The sequence below is a fragment of the Giraffa tippelskirchi genome, chromosome 6, assembly GCF_054371585.1.
Source record: "Giraffa tippelskirchi isolate mGirTip1 chromosome 6, T2T-mGirTip1v1.2.pri, whole genome shotgun sequence".
NCBI classification, from domain to species: domain Eukaryota; kingdom Metazoa; phylum Chordata; class Mammalia; order Artiodactyla; family Giraffidae; genus Giraffa; species Giraffa tippelskirchi.
The window spans coordinates 8,557,268-8,585,244 of record NC_137280.1 but is presented as its reverse complement, the minus strand read 5'-3'; the positions used below and the strand labels follow the sequence as shown (position 1 = coordinate 8,585,244).

Genomic DNA, 27,977 nt, shown 5'->3' with positions numbered 1-27,977 from the left:
ATTTGTAAATAAATACTTTTCTTCCCTCTCAGGAATTGTTTACTTTTCATTTAAGGCTGAATATACAATTTGGAATCCAGCAATTATTTTCCTGCACCCTATTCTTTCCTCACATTCAAGAATGTGCACCTTTTAGAAGAAATGACCTGATAAAAGCCACCCCAGCAGTGATGCTTAGAAGTCACCTCAAGTCTAGAAAATCCTGTGCCCTTTCAGAACGGAGCCAAAACAGCTCTGGTTTCCTTGGGCTTGGATAGAGTTCCCTTTCCTACTCCAACCTTACCACGGTTGGCCCCAGGATAGGGAACTCTGTTAGGTTAGGACTTCATGGCCCAGCTGATCTGCAGAGAAGGCAGTGTAGATGCTACTCAGAATTCTTATCTGTATTTTTGTATTCAAAGAGTTTTCTTGAGTTTAACCATTTGGCCTCAAATAAGACCCACATCCCCTTCATGAATCAGAGCCTTGACGTGGCAAAAGGGCTTGAGTAACTCAGTGAAGGTAAGAGCCATGCTGTAAAAGGCCTCCAAAGATGGATGGGTCCTGGTGAAGAGTTCTGACGTGGTCCACTGGAGAAAGAAACAGCAACCCACTCCAGCATTCTTGCCTAGAAAACCCCATGGAGTATGTGAAAAGGCAGAAAGATATAATACTGGAAGATGAGACTCCCAGGTCATAAGGTGTCCAGTATGCTACTGGGAAAGAGCAGAGAGCAATTCCTAATTGCGCCAACAAGAGTGAAGCAGCTGGGCCAGGGTGGAAATGACCCTCAGCTGTGGATGTGGCTGATGGTGAAAGTAAAGTCCAAAGAACAATATTGCATAGGAACCTGGAATGTTTTGTCCATGAGTCAAGGTAAATTGGATGTGGTTAAGCAGGAAATAGCAAGACTGAACCTCAAATCTTAGGAATAGATGAACTAAAATGGGCAGAAATGGGCAAATTTAATTCTGATGACCGTTATATCTACTACTGTGAGCAAGAACCCCTTAAAAGAAATGGAGTAGCCCTCATAGTCAATGAAAGAGTCCAAAATGCAATACTTGGGCACAATCTCACAAAGGACAGAATGATCTCGGTTGCTTTCCAAGGCAAACCATTCGACATCACAGTAATCCAAGTCTGTGCCCCAACCACTGATGCCAAAGAAAATAAAGTTGACTGGTTCTGTGAAGACCTACAACACAGCAAAATATGATGTCCTTTTTGTCATAAGGGATTTAAATGCAAAAGTAGGAAGTCAAGAGATAGCTTTAATAACAGGCAAGTTTGGCCTTGGAGTACAAAATGAAACAGGGCAAAGGCTAAGAGTTTTCTCAAGAGAACATGCTAGTCATAGCAAACACCCTTTTCAAACAGCACAATTTGACTCTACACATGGACCTCACCAGATCGTCAATACCAAAATCAGATTGATTATGTTCTTTGCAGCCAAGATGGAGAAGCTCTATAGAGTTAGCAAAATTAAGACCTGGAGCTGACTTTGGCTCAGATCATGAGCTCCTTACTACAGAATTCAGGCTTAAATTGAAGTAAGGAAAACCATTAGGTCATTCAGGTATGACCTAAATCAAATCCCTTTTGGTTATACAATGTAGGTGATGAATAAATTCAAGGGATTAGATCTGGTAGACAGAATGTCTGAAGAACTATGGACAGAGGTTTGTAAGATTGTTCAAGAGGCAGTGATCAAAATTATCCCAAAGAAAAAGAAATGCAGGAAGGCAGAGTGGTTATCTAAGGAGGCTTAATGATAACTGAGGAAAGAAGAGAAGCAAAAGGCACAGGAGAAAGGAAAAGATATACCCAACTGAACACAGAGTTCCAGAGAATAGCAAGGAGAGATAAGAAGGCCTTTTTAAAATGAACAGTGCAAAGAAATAGAGGAAAACAATAGACTGGGCAAGACTAGAGATCTCTTCAAAAAAAGTTGAAGATATCAAGGGAACATTTCATGCAAGGATGTGCATGATAAAAGACAGAAACCATAAGGACCTAACAGAAGTAGAAGCGATTAAGAAGAGGTGGCAAGACTACATAGTGGAACTGTACAAGAAAGGTCTTAATGATCCAGATAATCATGATGATGGGGTTACTCACCTAGAGTCAGGCATCCTGGAGTATGAAATCAAGTGGGCCTTAGAAAACATTACTACAAACAAAGCTAGTGGAGGTGATGGAATCCCAGCTGAGGTATTTCAGATCCTAAAAGATGATGCTGTTAAAGTGCTGCACTCAGTTTGTCAGCAAATGCGGAAAACTCAGCAGTGGCCACAGGACTGGAAAAGGTCAGTTTTCATTCCAGTCCCAAAAAAGGGCAATGTCAAAGAATGTTCAAAATACTGTACAATTATCCTCATTTCACATGCTAGCAAGGTCATGCTCAAAATCCTTCAAGCTAGGCTTCAGCAGTATGTCAACTGAGAATTTCCAGATGTACAGGCTGGGTTTCGAAGAGGTAAAGGAACTGGGACTCAAATTGCCAACCTTTGCTGGATCATGGAGAAAGCAAGCGAGTTCCAGAGAAACATCTACTTCTGCTTCAATGACTATGTGAAAGCCTTTAACGCGTGGATCACAACAAATTGTGGAAAATTCTTAAAGAAATGGGAATACCAGACCACCTTACCTGTCTTCTGAGAAACCTGTATGCAGGTGAAGAAGCAAAAGTTAGAACCCTACGTAGAACAACTGACTGGTTCAGAGTTGGGAAAGGAGTATGTCAAGGCTGTATATTGTCACCCTACTCATTTAACTTCTATGCAGAGTGCATCATGCGAAATGCTGGGCTGGATGAAGCACAAGCTGAAATCAAGATGGTGAGAAGAAATATCAAGAACCTCAGATATGCAGATGATACCACTGTAATGACAGAAAATGAAGAGGAACTAAAGAGACTCTTGATGAAGGTGAGAGAGTGAAAAAGCTGGCTTGAAACTCACCTTTAAAAAATGAAGATCATGGCATGTAGTCCCACCACTTCTTGGCAAATAGAAGGGGGAAAAGTGGAAGCAATAACAGATTTTATTTTCGTGGGCTCCAAAATCATTGCAGATGGTGACTTAATCCATGAAATTAAGACACTTGTTGCTTGGAAAGCTATGACCAACCTAGATAGCATATTCAAAAGCAGAGACATCACTTTGCCAAGAAAGGTTAATGTAGTCAAAGACAGAGTTTTTCCAGTAGTCATGTACGGATGTGAGAGTTGGAGCATAAGAAAGACTGAGCACTGAAGAAGATGCTTTTGAATTGTGGTGCTAGAAAAAACTCTTGAGGGTTCTTTGGACTGCAAGGAGATCAAAGCAGTCAATCTTATAGGAAATCAACCCTGAATATTCATTGGAAAGACTATTGCTGAAGCTTAACTTCAGTACTTTGGCCACCTGATGTGAGGAGTCGACTCATTGGAAAATACCTTGATGCTGGGAAAGACTGAAGTCAAAAGGAGAGGATGACAGCAGACAATGAGATGGTTGGATAGTAATCACAGACTTGATGGACATGAATTTGAGCAAGCCCTGTGAGATAGTGGAGGACAGAGGAAGCTGGTGTCTACAGTCCACGGGGACACAACTTAGAGACTGACCAACAACAACAAAGATCCATATAGCACAGTGCTCCAGAAATTTTCTGAATTGTTCTTTATTTGTTGAAATGAATAATTGGTCTAGCCATCATAGCAATTGATTGAAATTTGTATATATTCCCGTTAAATGTAGGATCCATTGATTTTTCAATGTGTACCCAGAAATGAATGGACATTCTTTTAAAAACTCATGTTTGTGACCTGTTATTTGATACATATTGCTCTAAATTATATTCATTTATGTGTTTATTCTGTCAGTAATAAATTATTGAGCTTTTATTGTATGACAGGGATAACACCAGGCGCTGAAGGTACCTGGGTCGCTACCTTTGTGTTCACTATAACTCATTAGAAGAGTCAGATCACTAAATTATGAATCTTAATGGAGTTTAGTGCAAAGGCTTCTGGGAAGAAGTTTTATTTCATCTGATACTTAAGGATAAGTCAACAGTTATTCTGTAGCTACCCTCCACACACTATCCACACCACCCCCATATTGCCTCATCCGTTCTCTAATTTCACTTTGGTTTATAGACTAGTAATAGTTATCACCAACCATATGAAAGCTGCTGGACAGCTTAGGCAGACACAAGCAAATGATATTTTCTACACTTTATCTTTTAAAGTGTATTACATGTTTCATCAAGAATGTAAAGCCAGTATTAGCATAAAATCAAAAGAAAGGAAATTCATTGAATCTGGCCATCTTCAACTGTTTTATTTTTTCCTATGTTCACTTTTAGTTCCTATCTGTAAACATATATAGTCTTTTTTTTCCCCAGTGAATATTGTTAGATTAGAACTATTTCAAAAGGAACGTGCTGCAGCTTTTCTTTGAGGTCCATAACTTTTTCTAATTCAGGGATTCAAAGAACATGACTGGAATTGAGCCTCAAAGAGAGAGTCAATAATTGTGCTGTTCCAATAGTTAGTTTTGTGTTGAAGCTATTAAAGTGATATTTCACCACAGATTGAAGCGGTCTTTATTCATATTCCTGGGTAGGTGCAGACATGCACATGCTTATATGGGGTGGTTTTGTGGCACTTAAATAGAAACACTGATCGAACCTTCAGACTTTGTTTCCAGAACTTTCTGAGCCCTAACATTGCAAACTGGTCAATCTGAGAGGTTCATCTTTATCACCCCGTCTAGAATTCCTGGAGCCATCCCCTGTGGATCCTGTGCAATGCGGTCCAGACTCTGGGGATGGCCCCAGTGGACTCTCTAGCATGTAGCCACCACGATGTCTCTCAGCATGGCTCCTGGAAAAGCCCTCACAGTCTGATCAGCCCTGTTGATCCCCTGAAGAATCTGGAGCTTTCAGAGTAGGAGCTGATTCTATGCTAACTCAAGATTTTTGCTTATTTGTTTCATTTACTAAAAGGCCAACTGTCTGAATCCATAGATGTTCATGGTGTAGTGACTGGCCCATTGGACCCGGAATGATCTGGAGTGATTCACCTATTGGAACTTTGGTTTTCTCATCTATAAAACTGGGATAATGTTTCTGTGACTATCTAGGAAAGTGGTTAAGAGGTACAAGTAAGATGAGTAGAAATATTTTTTATACAGTTACCTTACAAATGAGCAGTGTGACTATGTGAGAGAGAGAGCAAATCAATTAAGAAGCTATTGTAACAGGAAGGGCAGGGAAGGAATTTCAGTAATAACTGTGAGGTTGGAAAGGAAGGGAGATCATGGGAGAAGCAAAGTCTTCTCCCAAAGATCTTCTCCCAAAGAGTCTCCCAAAGATCTTCTCCCAAAGAGTTGGGTTTGGCTCTGAGAGGTTGTTGGGGGGTTTCCAATGAGATGACACAGTCTTTGGCCTGATTGTTGCCAGTGACTGAAAAGGACCATGCCAGGGAGTCAGGGTTAGGGATTACTGACTCAGATAACAGGGGAGCATCCCATAGTGCTACAGAACAGGCATTTGAAAGTAAGAGAAGCTCACGAAGGAAATGAAGGCTGGAAGTTGATTTAAGAGTCATTTTCTTACAGCTAATAGTTAAAACCATGACTGAAAGGGAGCACATAGGGAGGAAAGTATATTTCTTTTCTTTATGCCGACTTCCCTCCTTGCCAAATATTTAGAGGGACATAAAAAAATAGAAGACAGAGAGGTTATAGTATAAGAAACAGAATTTTTGTTATCTCAAAACCAAAGTTAGAGGGACATGCCACAAGGAAAATTGTTTTTTAATTTTTTTAAAAAAATTTTTGTCTGTGCCACGTGGCATGTGGAATCTTTGTTCCCCAACCAAGGATGGAACCCAGGCCTCCTGTTTTGGGAGCATGGAGTCTTATTCACTGGACTGCAGGACAGTCTCAGTGATGGAAATTATCTTTATAAAGGAGGAATGGGGAAATGGTCAGTAGTAAATCTTCAGAAGATCTGAGGGCAGTGAGGAAGGAGACAAAGTAAGTGGCCACTAATGACATATTAGTGGAAGTAAGGACATGTTCTGTCTGTGTAGCTGTCCGTGTCCATCAAGGGGAGGCACAGGACCATGAGCTTTCTGATTGTAAAGGTTGTGCCATGTAAAGATGTATATAGTCTCATTTACTTTCAGCCAGTGCCAAAAGGAGGAGGTGGTTTTAATTCCTGCCATTTATTCAGGATCCACTGAGCATCCGGACCCCTTAGTTATCACTGATACAATCCTGAATAATCCTAAAGTTATCCTTCCTACTCTATAGGTACTGCTATTCTAGGAGGTTAAGTACTTTGCCTGTGGTTCTAAAGCCACTAAGTGATATAGCTGGAAGTGGAAAACCAAGAAAGAGTGACTCTGAAGCTCACTCAAAATTGGAAGCCATTTCCATTACACACCATGATAATACCTTTTCTTTGGTTCCAAGTTCCTGGTCCAACGTCTGTCAACGTTTACGGTTGAAGTGCCTTTCTAACATTATTCCTGCTGTAACGGGTTATAAGAAAGATCTGCAGTGGACAAAGTGTGGCATTTCAGAAAGAGTGGTTTGTAGTCCAAAGACATGATGAATCAAACCTTGCCTGTGTAATTTCATAGATATGAAAGTTATTTATTGTAAAAAGTTATTTACATTTTGGGAATTTCAGTTATAATCATTCTGCTTTATTCATTGGGCATCACTTGTGTGCAAGGTTTTTTTTTTTTTTGAGAATTACAAGTGGATGAGAGCTGCGGAAACTTTAGGAGAAAATGTTTTGTTTCCTGTACAAAGAATTTCAAACAGTAAGAACCAGAAAAGATATTATTTTGCTAGTAGGACAGAAAGACCATTGTCTCTGTATCTAAAATAACCAGATGAAGGAAATAATTTTGTTCCTAGGGACAAAAAGAATTGTTGATATGAGACAAGTATCAATAGTGTTTGACATGCAGCATTGGCACAAAAAGCTTCAACTCGTCATTTCCACGTCCGTATGTAGTGTCAGTACATTTATAAAGGGAGGCTGTGTTCTGCCTCCTATTCTTCATCTGAGTCCTAGCCTAGTTTTGGAAAATGGCTGATTCTCATGATAGGGAGGAAAAATTCTCCTTATGCTGAAAAGAGAATAATATTATCACAAATAAAGGAAGACTATAAAGTGCCATGGACTTTGGGAACGAAATTTGCTATGAAATGGTATTCTTGAGGCGTCTATACTATTGTGGTAATTGTCACCAGAATCATTGCTTAAAAGACTGAAAGCGAAGCTCAGTTATTTGAAAAATCAATGAAGAAAACAAGCAACTATTAGGAAGTACTAGCTTGAATATGAAAAGCACAAATTGAAAAACGTAAAGTTAGATGAAGCCATTGACCACATTAGCACGCTGCCTTTATGGATATACCCCTGGGTATCATACACAATTTGCAGTTTTCCACCTTTGTGAATGATGGAAAGCTTAGAAACTAAAGGTGATTCAAATTAGGGTACTCATAAGATTCTCCACTCATAAGTACCGATAAGATCCGTGGTTCCCAGAAGTGATGGTTGAGAGGCCAAGTGCCCCTGGTCAGGCATCAGTCTTACAGGTATGGATTGGTTAACAGAAAATTTAGTAGAGCCACCCAGAAAGAATTAGTGGAAATTGCTTTGTCTGTTTTCTAATAACTTTATTTTTAAAATATTGTTTATTTATTTGGCTGTGCTGAGTCTTAGTTGCATCACATGGGACTTTCAGTTTTCACTGTGGCATGCAAAAACTCTTTGTTCTCAGTAGGTGGCAGGGAACTCTGTTTCATGTGGGATCCAGTTCCCTGACCAGGGATTGAACCTGGCCCCCTGCATTGGGAGCACAGAGTCTTAGCCAGTGGACCGCCAGGGAAGTCCCTCTAAGGAACTTTTAAAAAGGAATATGCACTTTGGAGTTTTCCATTTGTTGAACATTTGAGCTAAAGTTCCCTACACATTCATTGCAATGCATTGTCAAGAGCAATAAAAAATATGCAGGTTTTTCCCCACCAGTTTATTTGAATTACTCTTTGTTGCACCTTTCTAAAGTCGTAGATTGTTTTTTGTCTCAGTAGTGGGTGGTAAATGAATAGGATTGAACAACTCCAGAATGGGACCGGAGGTAAAGCTAGAGCCGTTGAATCCTGGACTGGAATCCAGAGATTGGCAAAAAAGTCTCATTTCCCAGCAGCTTAATAATCCAAAACGTCTGTTTCTATATTTGGCATTATTCCACTTTTTTATTCTTAAAATTGTTCCCATCTTTGAAAACACTTTAAAAAATAAAGAAGTCCCCATTCTGTCTCCTCTTTCCATTCCCCAACACATGCATTTGTAATTACCTGGTTTAGTCTGTGTGTTTAATCAACTTAAATTGAGACGGTTACCTACATCTGATTTCAATCTGAAGGAGCCATTGAGGACCAGGCAGTTATGGCCTTGTGTCTGCCAAGATGTGACTCTGCCAGGAAACGGATAGGACTCACACCAGGGTATTTCCTAAAGAAGCCACTTGACTCAGATTAGATGTTTAATTTCCTTAAAATATTGTTTTGGATCTAGGTCTGTGTTCTCTAGTTGGGATTTTCTGATGTAATTTAGGAATTTCATTTATTTCTGAGTTTGTTCCAGGATCCAGCTGGCATTATTCTAAGTGCCTAAAGCTCAAGGAAGTAAACCCCCCTGAGTGCTGAGTGTCATACCTCGCTGCTCCGGAGGATGGGCAGGCCCGTATTTGTTCAGGTCTTTGTGGCACCATTGTCCATGCAATAAGATTGAGTTAATTTTGAGAAAGAAGGGCTTCTGGTTATGGGCATGAAGCCTCTGATCAGAGGTATATATTTTTTGATATATTTTCCTGGGAAAATTAAACTGCAGTGGAAAAAGATTACTTTGTTCTGGTATTGACTATTATTTGTAATTCCATTTTTATTTATAACATTAGCATAGAAATCAAGCTTCTAGATTTCTTTAGCTGTGTTCACTTGAAACACCTTCTGTTGGCCAGACTTTTGAGATCTTAAAGTTTTTATTTTTTCCTCTTCATTGGGCTGTCATTTCTGAGTGGTAAAGAAATATAAACACAGGACTGAGCTCTTTCTAAAAGTCTTATGCTATTGTTCTTGAGTTTATAGGCTTCAAGGATGTGAAAGACTCTGAGAGTCCTTTATGTGTTAGCCAAATTAGGATGAATGCTAAAATTTCCTTAGCATATTTTGCACAGTGGTAAAAGCACGCAGTCCAGGGTGATGAGCTGACATTCCACTGGGGCATTTTTAATAGGCTTATGAGCCCACCTTAACCCAAACCACCAGCATGCTGAAAGCAAAAATAATCGCAGGAAACACAGTGGGGAGATTTTTTTCATTTCCACATATATCAGGGCTTTAAAAAACTATATTTTAATTGTGATAACAGCCACATACTTTCAGCTGGTTGGGGTTACCAGATTACAGTCAGAGGTTTGTTTGGCAAGAAGATAAAACCAAGGAAGATAAAGAATAAAACGATGAATGGTACAGAGCTAAGATTGTTTGATACAACGTTGCACAAATGTGGTCTTGCCAGAGGAGGCACAAACATTTCAAGGAGGCTTCCTGAGTACCCTCCCCTCCCCCCTGCCTAGAAGGCCCGTAGGGTGCTGTCATCATCAGTGTCCTCCCTGAAGCTCCCTCATTGCCCAGGATCTTCCCAGGCAGGGGCTCTGCCGTCTCTAGGGTGCCTGTGCCCAGCTTCACGGTGCGTTTGCCTCAGAGGCAGCCTCATTTCTGCTTTTCTCACTTCTTGGAAAGCACCAGTGGAGACTGGCAGTAGGCTTGCTAGGGCGCTACCACTCACTAGAGCTTTTAATTTCCTCTACTTTTCTGACTGCTCAGAGCTGCTGAGGTACAAATGAGCTTCAAAGGAACTCCATCAGCTAGAAAGCAGTGTATGAAAATAGACTTGTTGTTTACCCAGTTTTAGTATTTCTGGTTTTTCAAAGCCAAATTAGGTGATCTGATTAATTGATTTCACAAATATTTATTGAGCACCTACTATATATATATATGTATATATATCAGGTACTGGGTGCTTTCCACTCCATGGGAAATAGATGGGGAAACAGTGGAAACAGTGTCAGACTTTACTTTTTTGGGCTCCAGAATCACTGCTGATGGTGACTGCAGCCATGAAATTAAAAGACGCTTGCTCCTTGGAAGGAAGGTTATGGCCAACCTAGATAGCATGTTTAAAAGCAGAGACATTACTTTGCCAACAAAAGTCCATCTAGTCAAGGCTATGGTTTTTCCAGTGGTCATGTATGGATGTGAGAGTTGGACGGTGAAGAAAGCTGAGCGCCGCAGAATTGATGCTTTTGAACTGTGGTGTTGGAGAAGACTCTTGAGAGTCCCTTGGACTGCAAGGAGATCCAATCAATCCATCCTAAAAGAGATCAATCCTGGGTGTTCATTGGAAGGTCTGATGTTGAAGCTGAAGCTCCAATACTTTGGGCACCTCATGCGAAGGGTTGACTCATTGGAAAAGACCCTAATGCTGGGTAGGATTGGGGGCGGGAGGAGAAGGGGACGACAGAGGATGAGATGGTTGGATGGCATCACCGACTCGGTGAACATGGGTTTGAGTAGACTCCGGGAGTTGGTGATGGACAGAGAGGCCTGGCGTGCTGCAATTCATGGGGTCGCAGAGAGTCGGACATGACTGAGCGACTGAACTGAACTGGGTGCTTAGAATATATCAGACAAAAAAACAAACCAAGGATCCAGTCTCGAGGGAGCTGAAGTTAACGGGGATTGGTTTTAGACTTTCCTACCATTTGGTGTTCAGGTACAGTGAATAAACTAATTGCAGTGGGGAGAACTAAATGCATGCCCCACTCCTTCTGATCTGTGCTGGAACAGGGAATAGAATCCTCTGGCTAGTCCATTATATTCCTTTGAATCTAATAGTTCAGTTCAGTTTAGTTGCTCAGTCGTGTCTGACTCCTTGCGACCCCATGGACTGCAGCACGCCTGGCCTCCCTGTCCATCACTGACTCCCAGAGTTTACTCAAACTCATGCATTGAGTCGGTGATGCCATCCAACCATCTCATCCTCTGTTATCCCCAGAGCATTCTCATAGTTCCTTTGTGATTCCTGTTAGTGTCTAGAAAGAAGCTTCTGCCAGGAGTGGTGTCTTTGTATCTTTCCATGATGGTATTTGCATTAGGAGAGGAAAAAATTCAGATGTAGCAATTGTTAGTATGGATGAACAGAAAATTTAGATGTAGAGATACTAAACCTAAAGAGAAGGAATTTTACAGGGAAAATGGGAAAGAGTTTCAACCAGTTTGTGTAGATGTCCTAAGAGTTTTTGAAGTCTGAGTGGTCACCACACCAAAACCTACGTCTTCAGTGTGTTCAGTGTGTGTACAAATACACACATAGATTTTTCATTCTCACAGTTCTTAAAAATAAGGGGTGGGGGCAGTGCTGCCTAGTTTATTTCTCAGAGTTTGGCCTGGTCTGGGTACTAATTTGAGATGTCACCCTCCTCTGCCTCCTCCTGTAGAGCTGCTGGAATTGCGGCCGTAAAGCCAGTGAGACCTGCAGCGGCTGTAACACAGCCCGATACTGTGGCTCCTTTTGCCAGCACAAAGACTGGGAGAAGCACCACCACATCTGTGGACAGACCCTGCAGGCGCAGCAGCAGGGGGACACGCCTGCCGTCAGCTCCTCCGTCACGCCCAACAGCGGGGCTGGGAGCCCGATGGACACACCACCAGCAGCCACCCCCAGGTCGACCACCCCAGGGACCCCTTCCACCATAGAGACGACACCTCGCTAGACGTGCACTCAGAACTGTCGGAGGAAAGACAACACAACCAACACGAAACCAATTCCTCATCCTCAGATGCTCAAAGTTGTTTTTTTTTTTTTCTTTTTGTTTTTGTTTTGTTTTGTTTGTTTATAGACAAACTATCCTGTTTCAGTACTTCAGCAAGAGAGAACCTAACTGTATCTTGAGGCGATCGTAAAACAGAAGGCCAGTAACGGGTCATAATGACTTATTGTGGATAACAAAGATTTCTTTTCCTTAGAGAACTGAAAAGAGAGCAGAGAATATAACATGAAATGATAGATTTGACCTCCTCCCTGTTATTTTCCAGTAGCTGGGATTTTAAACTAGATGACCTCATTAACCGATGCTTTACCAAACAGCAAACCAAGAGATTGCTAATTGCTGTTGAAAGCAAAAATGCTAATATTAAAAGTCACAATGTTCTTTATATCCAATAATGGAAAAAAAAAAAAAAAGGAAAACCCTCAAGGGCATGAGCATTGGCTACAGCAGTAGACATTTTAACAAGAAGATGGATGGCGTCCGTGGGTTGCTAACTGAACTTTGAAGACCCGCTACATAACGCGCAGATGTGTAGCATATTGGAAGGAGACACAGATGTTCGGGTTTTTTTTCCTGTTTCTGAAAAGAAATGATAATATCCAGGTCAACAGGAGGAAAAATGAAAGATGATTTTGCAGTGGGATATGTGAACACAACAGCAAGAAAAAAATGCCATAACACAAAAGGCTCCTTTATATATATATATAAGTATATATACACACACACACAGAAGTAAGAGACTCAGCCTGCAGTTATTAGCATCCTGGCAGCTTTGACACCAGCCAGCTGCTCTAAACAACCCTCAACGTTTCTTCACTTTTGCAAGGTTCCACAGAGCAAGACATTGGGTCTATTCCAGCTCATTCATTTTATATTGAAAAATAATTTTTAAAAAAATGGTGGCTCCAGCTCCAGCCCCTTTCTAAATTTTTTCAACCCCACCCTGTTTGGATTTTTAATTAAAAACTAGTAGTTCTCTTGGTGTTAAAACACTTCTGTCCTGTGAGGTTTCCCAATGGTGTTTTTCTTGTAACCGTGCTGGACGACTGTGAAGACGCGTCGTAGTTTAACCATGTGCCCCCATTTAGTCTCTTGATTCCTAGTTGGTGAGAAACCTGTATCTTTCTATGCTGCTTTTATATCTGTATGTATTAGTGGTATTTCTCTAGTAGTTAAAAAAAAAAAAAAAAAAAGACTTTTTTGGTTGTCCTCAAGAAAAGAAAAGAAAAGGCTATCTTTCGGAGCTGCTATTTCACTCTCTTATAGGATTTTTTTTCCCCTGAAAACCAGCATGCTTCACGGAATGCTAACATATCGGTGTTTTTGTAAGAGGGATGTACATAAATGTATTTTGCACTGTCATAATGACTCCCTAGGCATGCTTTTTTTTTTTTTTTTGAGCAAACTTTTTAAATATGCTAGATCCATTCCACCAAGTTTAGCTGTAGCATAGAGTAGTAGTGGATTTTTTTTCTTTTCTTTTTTTTTTTTTGATGAAAAATCATTATTAGGGACTTTGGAAAAAATAACAAGATATCCTACTTAAAAAAAAAAAAGACAGTGCATGTGTATTGCTGTAAGGTTGTTTAAGTATTTCTAATTTTACAAAAAAAAAAAAAAAGATAAATCATTAGAGCTCCAAATGCTGAGGTGTAGACTGACAGCTTTAACACTGCTGAATGCCAGGTTACACAGTATTAACAAAAAGGGAAGTCAGCCAAAGACTGATCTGATGGACCAAAATTGGAATTTTGAAAAGCACCAATACTACTTTCCAAAATGATCAGCAGGTTAAACATGTTCAGCAAGGTATAGTGTGAATCCATTAACCCTTCGTCGTCCAGGGTCCAGACCAGAACTACTTGTTAGTTTTGAAAATGGTAGCCCAGAATGTGGTTGTGTGCTTTATGGAAAGTCAGCAGTGCTGCAGGCTGTGTAGACAACCAAAGTTTTCAAGGCTGGGAAGACACTACTCCACATACATATACACACCAGGCATCTATTTAAAAATCTAAAGTGGTCCGTTAACTTGGGTTTGGTTTTGTTTTTAAATAAAGCCTTTGGATACAGTTTTACATGGCTTTTAAATACCTGTATAGAGGTAATCCTAACTCTCTTTAACCTAACGTTATTTGCATTTCCCCCTGTATTTTCATGTACAAGTTGGCTTTAATTTTGTTCAAGTGGTGTTATGTTTTTGTTTTTAATGGCTTTTTAGTTTAGAAACTTCGATGAGCAAGTGAATACATCTATCCACATGTTGAAAGTCCATCTGCCAGCACACCTGCTTAAAGTGACATGAAAGCACATAACCAGGCTCTGAATGGGTTATATTTTATCATGGTGCTCCCAGAATCCTTTGACCTCACTCTGCTTTCTAGTCTGCTAATGACACTGGACAGTCCTTTCTTACAGAGCTATTATATGTTCTAGGCTACGAAGGGTTAAATAATCCCAAAAATGAGGTATGTCATACCCACACGTCTTTATTTCTAGAAGCTGTGATGTATGTGAAACAGCACTGTTATTCTTAACACTAGTGTGTAAAATAAGGATTAGTACAGTACGTCTCATTACTTTTAATTCAGGGCACCCTGAGTGAAAACAAATACAAAAAAATCCCTATCTCTGAGCTCTATCTCCAATTCCTCTTCCTCCTTCCCCGCTTCCTCGTCCTCTTCCTCTCCTCCTGTTTTGCTACATTCTCCTCAGTGGCAAAAAGTTTCACTCTACCTCTGACAGCATGTATATTGCACCAGTAGCTAAACAAAAACTGGTCTAGTCAAACCAAATGGCACAAAAGAACCAGGATACCAAAAGTTAAGCTCATACAGCTGCAAACCATATCACTCCTTGGGAACAATGCAGACCTCAGAAACCTAAAGAAGAGAAAGAAAAGAAAACTTTTGTTACTTTCCTTTTTTGCTTGTCACTTATATACAGGCTACGTGAGAGTATAATTTGTAGGTATAACACATTTAAAAAACAAAAAGTTATCTTCATTGGATAGAATTGAATGGTGGTCGCTGATAGGAATAGGGCGTCCTCTATCTCTTATCTCTGTCTGACTCTTTTCTCTTTCTCTTTTTCTCTGTCATGAGACTGTGTGTGACAGGGCCACCTGTCGTTTTTATTTTTTTTATTTTTCTTAACTTTTTTATTTTATTTTTTTTAATGTGTAGGTGCATGTCTTGGGGATTTAAAAAAAATTTCAAGGCTGGTTTTCTTATGCAAAGCATGCCTACGTCTGGAATACTTAGGGAAAGAAAGCGACTCCATGTTGTCCGAATTCCTCAAGGGACAGAAAAAAAATTGGAGACTGTCGAAATGCAGATTTGAAGTAATTTTTTTTTTTAAATATTATTTTGGGTTCTGCGACATTATTGTGAAAAATTAAAGTTGTTGTGCAATACTTAATTCAGACATGTACCACAAGTTAATGGTAGACTAACACTGGGGGGCGGGGTCTAGGCATCATGCTTTCGTCAGCATACTCTTGAGCTTTGAAGTCTACTATGTCTGAACTGTGGTTTCTTGTTTATCTTTTTTTTTCCTTAGTTGGACTGTAATGTATGGTCTGTCAACCTGTGAATCTTTAAAGTATGATTCAGGTATTGTTGTATTCTTTACTGTGTAATAAAAAAAAAGTTAAAAAAAACCTCTCCTCTCGCCTCCCTGATCGTCAGCGTGTGCCATTGGCTGTCCACACAGCGGCTCTGGTCCGAGTGTCCATCTTCATCCTCCCTGGTACTGACGCACATTGGTAGGGTTTATGCAGCCCACAGAGCGTGCCTCTGTAACAGAAATTGGCTCATCCATGGTTGATGAATAGGCAGTGATGTCAGAACAGTGCCAACGTCAAGGTGGTTCAGGGGGATGGTACCCAGGCAGGAGGAGTTGAAAGAATGAGAAGAGAACTGCAAACTTCCAGAGGAAAGGAGCATTTGGTTGGCTTAGTTGAGCTGCTGCAAAGGCAGGGCAACCAAGGCCTTTTGGCTGCCTTTTGACAAAATTAGAAATGAGTTGCCTGCTCCTGGTTCGACTGTGCCAGAAAGGTGCATCCCAATGTTGTGAAGCTCTGACTCATAAGTGCTTAGCCCCTCCTGGCAACGTGAATGGCAGACCCACTGTTGCAGAGCTTGCTTCCACCTACCTTGTTCATTATCCTCTGAAATCTGCCACCCTCTCTCCTCTTCCTTTTGTATGTTGTTAAACATCCTCTGTGGCAATCTCTGCCTTAGTTGGGAGGTCTGAAGTGTTCCCTCTACTAACGTGTATTTTTTTTCATGCTCTAGTTACAAACTCAAGGTTTGAAGCCCCAACCCTTCTCCTTGCAGCCCATGAATCCTGTAAATGTTTATGTATAATTGTCAAATCACAGGATTTTGATTTTTTTTTTTTTAAATAATGTATGTACTGTGTTGTAGCAGGACTTTCTCTTCCCCCAACTTTCTCAAAGGGTTCTCAACTTTGTGGGCTGAAGACTAGTTGCAAAGAACGAGAGGATAGAGTCCGCGAAAGAGCCTGTGTCTGGAGAGAGTGAGTACTGGTTAAGGGGAGGAAGGCTTGAGACTGGCCGTTCAGCTTCCTCCCTGTGTCAGCTGGGTCCTCGTCCCAAGACCTGGCTTCTCTAACTTGTCTTCCTGGGATATGTGCCTTTTATCACATCTCTTACTCCAGAAATACACAAAGAAAAACATTTTTTAAAAAAATTTTAATCAGTAATGGACACCTCCCCTACAATTGTGATAGGTAGGGTCAGACACTTAACATAGCAGTTAATGATTTATTTTTGCAAAAGACAAGCCACCCTGACCTAAGGTGCCTACCCTATAATGTATTAATATTTTTTTTTCTCTTAAAAACAGAACAAGACAGCAACTAGTAGGTAAGAACAAAAATGAGACTCATTGAAGTAGTTCCCTTATAAACAATTCTTTAAAACACATCTGTGGCCATTTTCATGCAAGTGGATATGTTGGACAATGGCGAATGCTTTGTCATTTATACGAAAGACATGAGCAAAATCTCGAGACTTCTAGGTAGTAGACACCTTTTTTTTTTTAGAAGTGTTAATGATGTATTTGATAATATAAAAGAATATGTCTGCCATGAAAGAACATTACAGCCATTTTTCTGGAATGGAATGGGAAGGAATAAGCAAAGGGGTTTGTTCTGTATGGGTGTCTATACCCTTAATCCAAAGTGAATAAATAAAGTTGTGTTTGCTCAAAGCTGTCCCTCGTCAGTCTGTTCTCAGTCATACTGGGGAAACGGAAATTGAGTCTGATGAGTACAGAAATTTTCTTCCCATCTCACCTTTCCATCCATAAAACCACAGATGTAGCACCAAGGTACTGTGGTCATTTGCTTTGGAATTTTCAGATTCAGATAACATTTTTGAAAACTCTTCAAGCATATACATGGGGAGTCTATGAGAACGCCTCAAGATCAGTACAGTTGTCTATTTTACTATAATAAAAATAATATTCAAATGTGGAGAAAACTTACCATGGATAAGAGAAGGATTATATGCTCTTAGGTCTCAATGTTCTTGTGTTGGAGTTCTGTGTTCCATTGTCAAGAAAGGGATAAACTACACGGTGAGAATTTGAGACAGTGAGGAGGACATGACTGCCCAGATGCCATGGAGGTCCCCACGCAAGTCAATGGAAACCGGAGCCCCTTTTGGTGCCTACTGTGGAGCCCAGCACCAAGCTAGCACTCAGTAAATACAACTGAGTTTGCAGCAGTTTTCCCGGAAATGAACAAATTGGCTGGGGAAACAGAAAGCAAGAGGAATGATTTAATCAGCCAGAGGAATAGTTTGAAGAGGAAGAGATGAACTCATAGGCAACTTGCTCAGATGGTGATAAAGAGGCAGTCCCTTGCTTTTCAGTTCCCTCTGCAGTTATCATTATTACTATTTACATGATTCCTGCACTTCCCAGGTGCACCTAGTGGTAAAGAACCCACCTGCCAATGCAGGTGGCTCAAGAGACGTGGGTTGGTTCCCTGGGTCAGGAAGATCCCCTGGAGAAGGAAATGGCAACTCACTTCTGCATTCTTGCCTGGAAAATCCCATGGACAGAGGAGCCGGGCAGGCTGCAGACCATGGTGTCGCAAAGAGCTGGACACGACTGAGCACATGCTGGCCACATGATTCCTGGCAGATCACTACAACATGGATAAGTGATAGAAAGAAATACAAGGCAGTATAGGGGAAGAAACAGGGATGGACTTGAGGATGGCAATGCTATTAACTTGGATGGCCGAGGAAAGAAGTGATATTTAAGATGAAACATGGTGTAGAATGAGCCACATGAACATCTGAGGGGTGAGCACGCCATGCGGAAGGGTGTGAGTGAAGGCTTCTAGGCGGAGAGCTCGAGGAACGGTCAGCAGTGGCATGTCTAAGAGGATGCTATGGCTGCAGTCAAGTTAAGCAGGAAGCAGGTTTACAAGGCCCCATGGGCCACAGGTGACACTTCTGTTCCCTGGGCCCCACTGCTGGCTTATAGAATCTTATAGCCAGATATGCAGCCACATGTAGGGACCATTCATAGTGAGAATGTGAAGTGAAAGTGAAAGTCACTCAGTCGTGTCCGACTCTTTGCGACCCCATGGACTATATAGTCCATGGAATTCTCCAGGCCAGAATACTGGAGTGGGTAGCCTTTCCCTTCTCCAGGAGATTTTCCCAGGCCAGGGATCGAACTCAGGTCTCCCGCGTTGCGGGTGGACTCTTTACCAGCTGAGCCACCAGGGAAGCCCAGTGATAACGAAGCCCTGTTTATTGGAGAACTAAGCCCATCTGGGAGAAGGCAATGGCACCCCACTCCAGTACTCTTGCCTGGAAAATCCCGTGGACAGAGGAGCCTGGTGAGCTGCCGTCTATGGGGTCGCACAGAGTCGGACACGACTGAAGTGACTTAGCAGCAGCAGCAAGCCCATCTGACCAAATGTTTGGGCAGGCAGGTGATCATCTTAGAGCAGGGAGCAGAGGGAGCAATGGTCTCCAAATCAGTTCAGTTCATAACTCATTTTGGGGGAACTTTCATTTGCTTCAGGAAATGTTTTCAAGATGAGCTGCAAAAGAGGACAGAGAGACGCCACAGAAAGAGGGTGTGATGGTGCTCTGATCAGAATGTGTCTCCCCTCCAGATTCATATGTTGAACCCTATTCTCCAAGGTGATAGTATTATAAGTTGGAGAGAGTGGGTGGGAGCTGATTCGATTGTGAGGGTGAAACTCTCATGAATGGAATTAGTGCCTTTATAAAAGAGACCCCACAGAGATCCACCATGTGAGGACGCGATGAGAAGCCTGTGCCCCAGAAGAGGAACATCCCCCCACCATGCTGGTATCTTCATCTCAGACTTCCAGGCTCCGGAGCCATGAACAATACATTTCTGTTCAAATGTATTAGTCTGTGGTGGTTTGTTGCAGCAGCCTGAATGAGCTAAGACAGAAGGAGAGACCATTCTTGGCAGAGGTGACTCCATGAGGACAAGCAGAGTTGCCAAAAAAGCAACACGCCGTGTCTGTGAAGAAACACAGCCCTGAATTTTGCTGCAACAAGGCAGTGTTGGGTTTTTTGTTTTGTTGTTTTTTTTTTCAGAGAGAGGCAAAGTTTTATAATAATAGCCTTTCTCAGGAAACTGATGATGGCTTGACTTTCTTGTGTGCAGAAAGTAAATAAATACATTATTGATTCTTGGCTTACTTGCAAGTGAGGTCACCATTTTCTTTGGCAAAGAGAAAGATTTTTGTATTCCTGATTAAACTTGTCTTCAATGGTGTATACTGCTATTTTGGTTTCCCCAGTGGGTCAGTGGTGATGAATCTGCCTGCTAGTGCAGGAGATGGGGATTCGATCCCTGGGTCAAGAAGACCCTCTAGAGAAGTGGCGACCCACTCCAGTATTCTTGCCTGGGAAATCCCATGGACAGAGGAACCTGGTGGGCTGGAGTCCGTGGGGTCTCAAAGAGTCGGACATGACTTAGCGACTAAACAACAATACTGCCGTTTAAAACCCATCTTCTGGAGGTGTGATGAAGGATAGTCTGCAAAAAAAAAAAAACAATGGCAGTCTTTTAAAATTCCCCTTATTACAACTGTGTATTTTACTTACAAAGTAACAGGCCGTAAAATTAAGGCAAGTACAAACCACCTCTTTTGATGGCAAATAGTACTTTCTCTTTGCTCTGTTAGCAAAGACTGAAAAATGTTAGCAAGCAACTTTTTCCTACTCTCCTACCGTTTAATATGCTCCCTATAAAGTAGGCATAAAGTAATAACTATCATTTTTTGTGGAATTAAATGGAATATAAAGAATACAAACAGACATACATACATATACATATATAAGCACGCACATATTCATATGCATACAGGCATATACTATATCTATGTGTTTGTGTCAGTTGTGATTACTACCTACTTTTATGAAATAGTCTTACAACAGTCTCAGCTAAGTTTATTTCAGTAACTTGATAATCTATGTTTCTGAAACAAAAATATTAAGTTGAATTCAAATGTGCTTATACAAGGTCTGAGGTTGATAACCCAAGGCTGAAATAGAAACTACTAGTAAAACAGTTGCAGCTTAATCTACAAGTTACTCAGCATTTCTTAAAACATGTTCTTTGGAACTGTGTGGTTCCAGAAGTCAGTAATAGGCAACTCATGGGGAAAAATGTAAAAAGCGTTCAATGATCAGCACATGATTAATGTTATAATTTATATGCCCTAAGAGATCTGAAAAGTGTAGCTCTGGAATAATCAGGTAGTTTTGTGTTCTCTGATATTTCCCAAACTTTATATGAATACTTTCATAAAGCTCTTACTCATATAAGCTTCTGTAATACATTTTTCCCTCTCATTTATCACATTTATTATAAACAAGCCCTTGCATCTTATCAGTCCGTTCCCTTGTGTATATTTTGTTTCCAAAGGTCAGCTCTTTATCATCCATAACTGCACACCTAAATGACTCATCTTTCTCAAGTTCAACTTTTAACAAAAAGCCTTTATTGGCTGTCCAACTGTCTTCAGAATAAAGACTGAACACCATGGTCTGGATTCAAGGCCCTTCACCACTAGTCTCCCTCCCTCCTCTCTACCTCTAGATTGCACTACTATCCTTGACAGATCTCCTTACCAGCCATATTTATTTGTTTATGGCTATATTAGCTATCTCCTGCTGTGGTCTGTGCATGGGTTGGAAAGGATTTCCAGCAGGATTTCAGAAAGTAGGGAGTTTATGAAGAACAAAGAGCAGGCATAATCGGGGCTCTACAAGCATGGCAGGCCAACCTCCTGGCCGATCAGAGAGAGCCAATGCTTTCAGTATGTTAGCAGCCACTTTGTGGGTTCCCTGGTGGCTCAGGTGATAAAGAATCCGCCTGCAGTGTGGGAGACCTGGGTTTGATCCCTGAGTTGGGAAGATCACCTGGAGGAGGAAATGGCACCCCACTCCAGTATTCTTGCCTGGAGAATTCCCTAGATGGAGGAGCCTGGTGGGCGACAGTCCATGGGGTCGCAAAGAGTCTGACATGACTGAGCACAGCACAGCACAGCCAATGTTTATAGTCTCAAGACAGAGCATTCCTGCTGGGAGGGTGGCATTATATGATTGGTTGAGGAGCTATTAAAGCAGAGACATTACTTTGCCAGCAAAGGTCCATCTCGTCAAAGCTATGGTTTTTCCGTAGTCATGTATGGATGTGAGTTGGACTATAAAGAAAGCTGAGCGCCGAAGAACTGATGCTTTTGAACTGTGGTGTTGGAAAAGACTCTTGCGAGTCCCTTGGACTGCAAGGAGATCCAGCCAGTCCATGTTAAAGGTGATCAGTCCTGAATATTCATTGGAAGGACTGATGCTGAAGCTGAAACTCTGATACTTTGGCCACCTGATGCGAAGAGCTGACTCACTGGAAAAGACCTTGATGCTGGGAAAGATTAAGGGCAGGAGGAGAAGGGGACGACAGAGGATGAGATGGTTGGATGGCATCACCAACTCAATGGACATGGGTTTGGGTAGACTTCAAGAATTGGTGATGGACAGGGAGGCCTGGCGTGCTGCAATTCATGGGGTCGCAAAGAGTCGGACACGACTGAGTGACTGAACTGGACTGAACTGAACTGAACTGAGGAGCTATAGGGTAAGTACTGGGATGGGCATTTTTACCTAATATGGGGTCAGGGAGCTGTCCAGTAAGGATCAGGGGGGCTCTTGGCAGCAGTTACTGTGGGGCTCAGTCCATTCTGGAGATGACTCTGCACCTGTGGCCTTGGTATAGAATGCCACATCTTCTTCCTGTCTCTGCCTTTGCCCACACCCTCTTTCCATGAGAGAGGTCTCAGTGGGCTTCTAGTGGAAAGAGCCCCTGCTGGCTCCTTGCCCTTACTTCATTCTCTTCTGTAACACAGACAAGATCGCTTCCTTTTCATTTGTGAACTCTGCACACTTAGGCCTGTTCTGCTTCTTTCACGACAGTAGTTGGAAAGTTAAGAGAGTGGCTAAAAATAGCACAGGGCAGGAATTAGAGCTTCCCTGGTAGCTCAGTGGTAAAGAATCTGCCTGCAATGTAGGAGGTGCCGGAGCTGTATGTTCGATCCCTGGGTGGGGAAGATCCCCTGGAGGAGGGAACAGCCACCCACTCCAGGATTCTTGCCTGGAGAATCCCACAGACAGAGGAGCCTGGAAGCCTGCAGTCCATAGGCTCACACAGAGGTGGACACGACTGAAGTGACTTAGCACAGCAGAGGACAGGAGTAGACACATAGCCCCGAGTGGACATCTGGCAACAGGGAAGAAGTGTGTGAAAAAGAATGGAGTCCGTCCGTCCACACATGCGGGCCCTCAGCTGAGGCCAGTCCCTGTGCAGTCAGAGAACTCGAAGATGCATGATGGACCAGGTGGCGGCCACGCCAGTTTACATTCTCGCAGCAGGGCACAAGGCACCCTCCCCAGCATTTGTTATCTGTTCGCTTTTAGTTAATAGACATTCTCACAAGTGTGAGGTAATATCTCATTGTAGTTTTGACTTGCATTTCCCTGATGATTCATCTTATTGAACATCTTTTCATGTGCTTGTTAATAATATGTCTTAAAAGATCTATTCAGATCCTCTGCCTGTTCTGTAATCAAATTTTTTTTGCTATTGATTTTTAATAGTTCTTTATGATTTGGGATATTAGACTATTAACCCCTTATCAGATATATGATTTGCAAATATTTTCTCCTATTCAGTAGGTTTTCTTTTTATGTTATTGATAGCTTTCTTTGCTGTAAAGAAGATTTTTAGTTTAATATAATCCATTGCTTATTTTTGCTTTTAATAATATTATTTATTTGTATAGTTACCATTATATAGCAGAAAATATTGAGGTGTAGGAGGTTTTGCAATTGCCTAAGGTCACACAGCTAATAAATTTGAAGTCAGGGTTTTAATCCAGGTCATCTCACTCCAAAGCCTGTGCTTTTTGTGTGTGTGCTGCAAATGTTAAGGATTATTCTAGTTCTAAAATAAGATTCTATGTCACTAACACATTTAAATGCTATTCTTTATTTGGGTTTTAAATGTTTAGAGAAAAAAACATGCTATAATTTGGGGGGGAGGACAGATGTATACTTCATTTCTCTTTTGTAGCATGAATAAGGGAGCACCCTTTATAGGTACAGTCATGCTCTTTATTCCCCCCTTGGAAGAACGAAGTGGCTCTTTGCAGAGCAATGGAGTAAAAAATGCCCCAATTGGGTGGAATGCATGCCATTAGAAGGAAAAAGATCCATAATCTAAGTCACCCTCTCTCATGGTAAAATGTTCTTGTGACTTAATTAAGGAAGAGAGAACGTGAGAGTTCAATAGGAGTTGGAGTCTGTCCTGTTCAGCGTCTGAATGGATTTTCACACCTGATTTCCATCTGCAGATGTAATCAGCAAGAATCAAGAGGTTTGCGAAGAGAGCCCTTATAAAGTTCAAAGAAGCAGCACTCAGGATATTTTAGTTAGAGCTGAGAGTTACAGAGCAAATCAATATTTTTCATCATTTCTACCGGGAGTATTAATCAATATGATCAATATGACTACTTAAGAAACAATGCTTGGACACAAACATCAGAAGGAGAGAGGGATGGTGAACACTATATGTTAACTAGCTTTTGGACTTAGGAGAAGCAATGTCACTGTCAGTGTGATATATAGTTGCTATAATCATGATATGGGTTTTTGAGGCCAGTTTGCACATGTGTGGCAATTAAAAATGATATAAAATCGATTCTCTAAAGCAAACCTTCTAGAAATGATACATCCAATCATGGGTGGTTGAAAACCCATACTGTCCAACTCATCATTCTTCCCAATTACTAAGTAGTTGCTTGTACATTCTGTTTAATCTAAATAAGTAAAATTCATTGTTTCCTACTACCAGGTGAAAGAATTAGCTCAACAAATATGAATTTCTAACCTCTGTGTTAAAGGAGGGAGGTTATAATTTGAAAAATTTTGAATGAGACATAACCCACAATTTCATGGAATTTATAAGATAGTGAGGTGATAAAGCAACTGGTAGAGCCAGGATTCTAACCAAATGTGTTAGCTGTCAAAACTTAGTTGCCTTAAAGACCACCTAAGAGTACTTCCTAAATCCATTAGAAACATAATTCCCCCTCTATTCTCTGCAATCTAACTTATTCATGTCAACTGTTTGAAGAGGTATACTGCCTGGCATAGATGCATGATCTTGGTATTTAAGTATGGAGAACTTGGTACTATGAAAATACACAGAAACCAACGGAGCAAGGACAGTCAGGTTTCAGCAAAATGTAGCTGTCATCATACAACAGTTCTATCTTTCCTTGAGCTGCTTTTTTTCTGGACCTCTGGTCTATTCTTTTTGTGAATGAGCTTCCTTTGAAAGGTCTGTAGTTTCTATTTCCATGTGACATCGGGTTGCCGTTTCAGTGGACCTACGTCATGTTTGTGGCCACTGAGCATCTTTTGAACAGACTTATTTTGTTTGGGGAGTTTACCACATGGTGTGACAAATCCTACCTACTTAATGTTGAAGTCAAAGCTCTATTTCCCAGCCTCCAGCTCAGGACTAGGCTCTACCAAATGGAGTCATGCTTCTGAGATAGTCTTATTCAGAAGGGAACATCAGGAAGAGTTGCTGGGTAGAATCCACATTCTCACGAGAACAGCAGAGCATGAAGAAGAGATATCAGGCACTCCAGAAGTAGTAAGGCAGGTGTCCCAGGGGTGATGACATGCAGCTACACAGTGTCCACTCTGCCAATAGCCACATCCATGCTCAGAAGGGCCGCTACTGAAGAGATTTAGTGCAATTGGTGCATTGTTCTTGTCCATGAGTCTTTAAACCTCCTGAAATTTTCCATTAGTTTTCTAATACTTTACGATAAACTATTTTTCTACTTTAACTCATGTGGATCATGTTGCTTGTAAACGAGATCTTTGATAGTAGATGTAAACTTCAAAGTGATCATTTTCACCAGGTTCAGAATTCAGGAATATCAAGTACAATGAGTCATATCAAGCAATAGGCATACTCTGAAGTGATAAAATAGGTTAAGCTGATTCTATGATTGTCTAGAAAGAGGATGAGTGTGAGAACTGAGTCAGTACGTCTTGGTGCTTAACAGTGTATGTGTTGCAATCAAGAAAAGTTAGAGTTGAATCCTAGCTCTATTATTTATTAACTGACTGACCTTGATCCTGTTTTTCAATCATTTAGATTTTCACTTTTATGATCTGTACATAGGGACTACAAAAGTATATTTTGCTTAGCATAAGAAGAGTATGTAGTCCTTACAGTGCCATATATGAGTAATCACTTTTATTTTTGTGATTTGTTGATACAGATAATTATTTATGGGTTATTGTCCAGGAATTTTCGTAAATACAATATGATCAAGATCATCATTGGTTCCTCACATCATACTAGCTGAATTAGTCAGGCTAGAACAGCTGATGCAAGAAACAACTCTATAATTTCAAAGTCTGATCACATTTACAATTTATTTAATAGTCAACAGTCAATTCATTGTTGGTCACACTTCCCATCCAAATGGCAACTCAGAGACCTCGATCGTTCTGCCTCTTTTATCTCTTCCCTTCTCTGAGTTCTTAGAGTCCCACCATGTATCCAATGGATGTGAAGAGAATGGGCAGTTGTGCATAGGAGAGATCTAAAGGACAAGCATGGAAGGGTCATGCATCACTGCTCCCCATATTCTACTGAACAGAATTTAGTTTCTTTCTGTTTTTTGAACAGAGCTTAGTTTCATATAGCTGTATCTAAGTGCAAGGAAAGCTTGAATATGTCATACAACTGTGTGCCCGGAGGAAAGGGGATAAAAGTTTGGTGAACAACAAGCTTCTCTTCACCATGATATTTTGCTTTTTCGGTCTTGAAAAATAGAGCAGAGCTTCAAAATTGGGATGGAGCAGCATCCAGTATTTTGCTTAGAATTTTACCATCTAAACCTTCTGTGAGATTCCTTGTGTGTTTCATTCAGAACCGTGAATGTAAATCCCACCCCAAAGATATATGAGAAGAGCAACCAGCTAATTCATAGGTCTTGCTCATTCAGAAAAATATGATAACTAGATTTGGCTGTTTTCATATACTGAAGACAGTCTTTGCTTTAAAATAAACTGAAAGGGACCCAGATTCTATTTATTCAGATGTAAAGAACAGCAATTACAAGAAATATAAATCCTCACCATTTTAAAAGTTAAATTTCACTTATAGATTGGTTGATTAATATAAACAAATGGGTCTAAAAAAGAATCTACTGCAGCTGTCTTAGTAGGAATTACTTTAGGTCCAGTAAATCATACTGATAAGTGGTCATAATTTTATCTCTAATTGTACCACCAAGGTAGGAAATGTCAGCATGTACATTTTTATCCTGAGGAATAAAAAAAAGTGTTTAATGAAAAATTTTAATGGGAAGTGAACACCAATACATATCTACTTAACTTTGAAGGGATAAGTGTGAATTCTCACTAAATCGATGTAAATAATACACGTTATCTCTTGTTAGTGAAAGTGTCAAACACCAATAATCTATTTCCCACTCAAAGGTACTCAGATCCAGTTTGTGATACCTTACTGATCACTCAATTGTAACTACTCTGGCTTTTGAGTGTTGACCCCTGGGGCATCAGTCATTTTCAGGTACAGAAAACAGAAGAGAACCAGTTCCGAGATAACCATGTTGATGATGGAAGTTTATCATAGAATTGGAAAGGACTCAAGATGACAAATCTGTGACATGAAACTGCCATGCAGACATCACTGATGAATGATGGTCCTCTTTTTCTGCTGAATCTATTCTTGACCTCAGAGTTCTTTACTTGTTCCATCTCCAGTAGCATTCTCGATATATCAGAATTAACACTTGTGATGAAACAGTTGTATGACCCTTGGGCTAAACTTTGGTGGTCTCATAAAAACTGATAAAAGGGATGGGAAGCTTCATCCAAATAAGCTTCATTGTTGAAACTGGGTGGACTTGAGCCTCCAACCCTCAACAAGAACCCTGGATCCTCAGACATTAAATGGCACTTGGATGGGGCTGAGCAAACTGAACTGGCATTCTGAGGTTCATGGCAGGGCTGAGTCCCCTCACACTGCAGCCATCTGGCTTTGGTTTGAACCCAGTAGTCTGAGTTTCTTCAAAGGAATAAACTAAGCTTCTGAGGCTTGTGGAGAATGACCAGAATCGCCAGACCCCAAACCAAGGGAACCAGAACGGTTTTACATTCTTGAGAGCAAGTTACCTTTTTCACAATTAGAAAGACAGACGAAAGTTAGGCTTCCCATAGTTCAGCAAGTGAAAGCAACTTGAATTAGTGAAATCAGTCCTCATTTATCCAGCCTACGTAGAATGTATCAAAGTCTCATTTTACAGGCAATCAGGGTACATTAAAATATCAAGGCTGAAAAGGACCTTAAAGAAAATATAGGAGGTAAACTACTTTTTAACCACAAAACCCCTGATTTAAGCAAAATCATATAAGAAATCCCAATATGCAAGGGAAGTGATAGAG

The 27,977-nt window shown here is 40.9% G+C and overlaps 1 protein-coding gene across 9 annotated transcripts in view; it reads left to right on the top strand.

Annotated features, from left to right (window-relative positions):
- The window catches only part of RUNX1T1 (RUNX1 partner transcriptional co-repressor 1), a 148,236-nt gene extending 134,255 nt beyond the window's left edge, over window positions 1-13,981 (top strand). For 8 of the 9 annotated variants that reach the window (XM_081496867.1, XM_081496865.1, XM_081496869.1 and 5 more), the window contains one exon: window positions 11,561-13,981. In XM_081496867.1, the coding sequence (XP_081352993.1) occupies window positions 11,561-11,836 (276 nt within the window). In that variant the 3' untranslated portion in view covers window positions 11,837-13,981. Of the gene's footprint in view, window positions 1-55; window positions 1,787-11,560 lie in introns of those variants that run through there. The other variant, XM_081496873.1, reaches the window with a different exon arrangement.
- The last annotated feature ends 13,996 nt before the right edge of the window (window positions 13,982-27,977 follow it).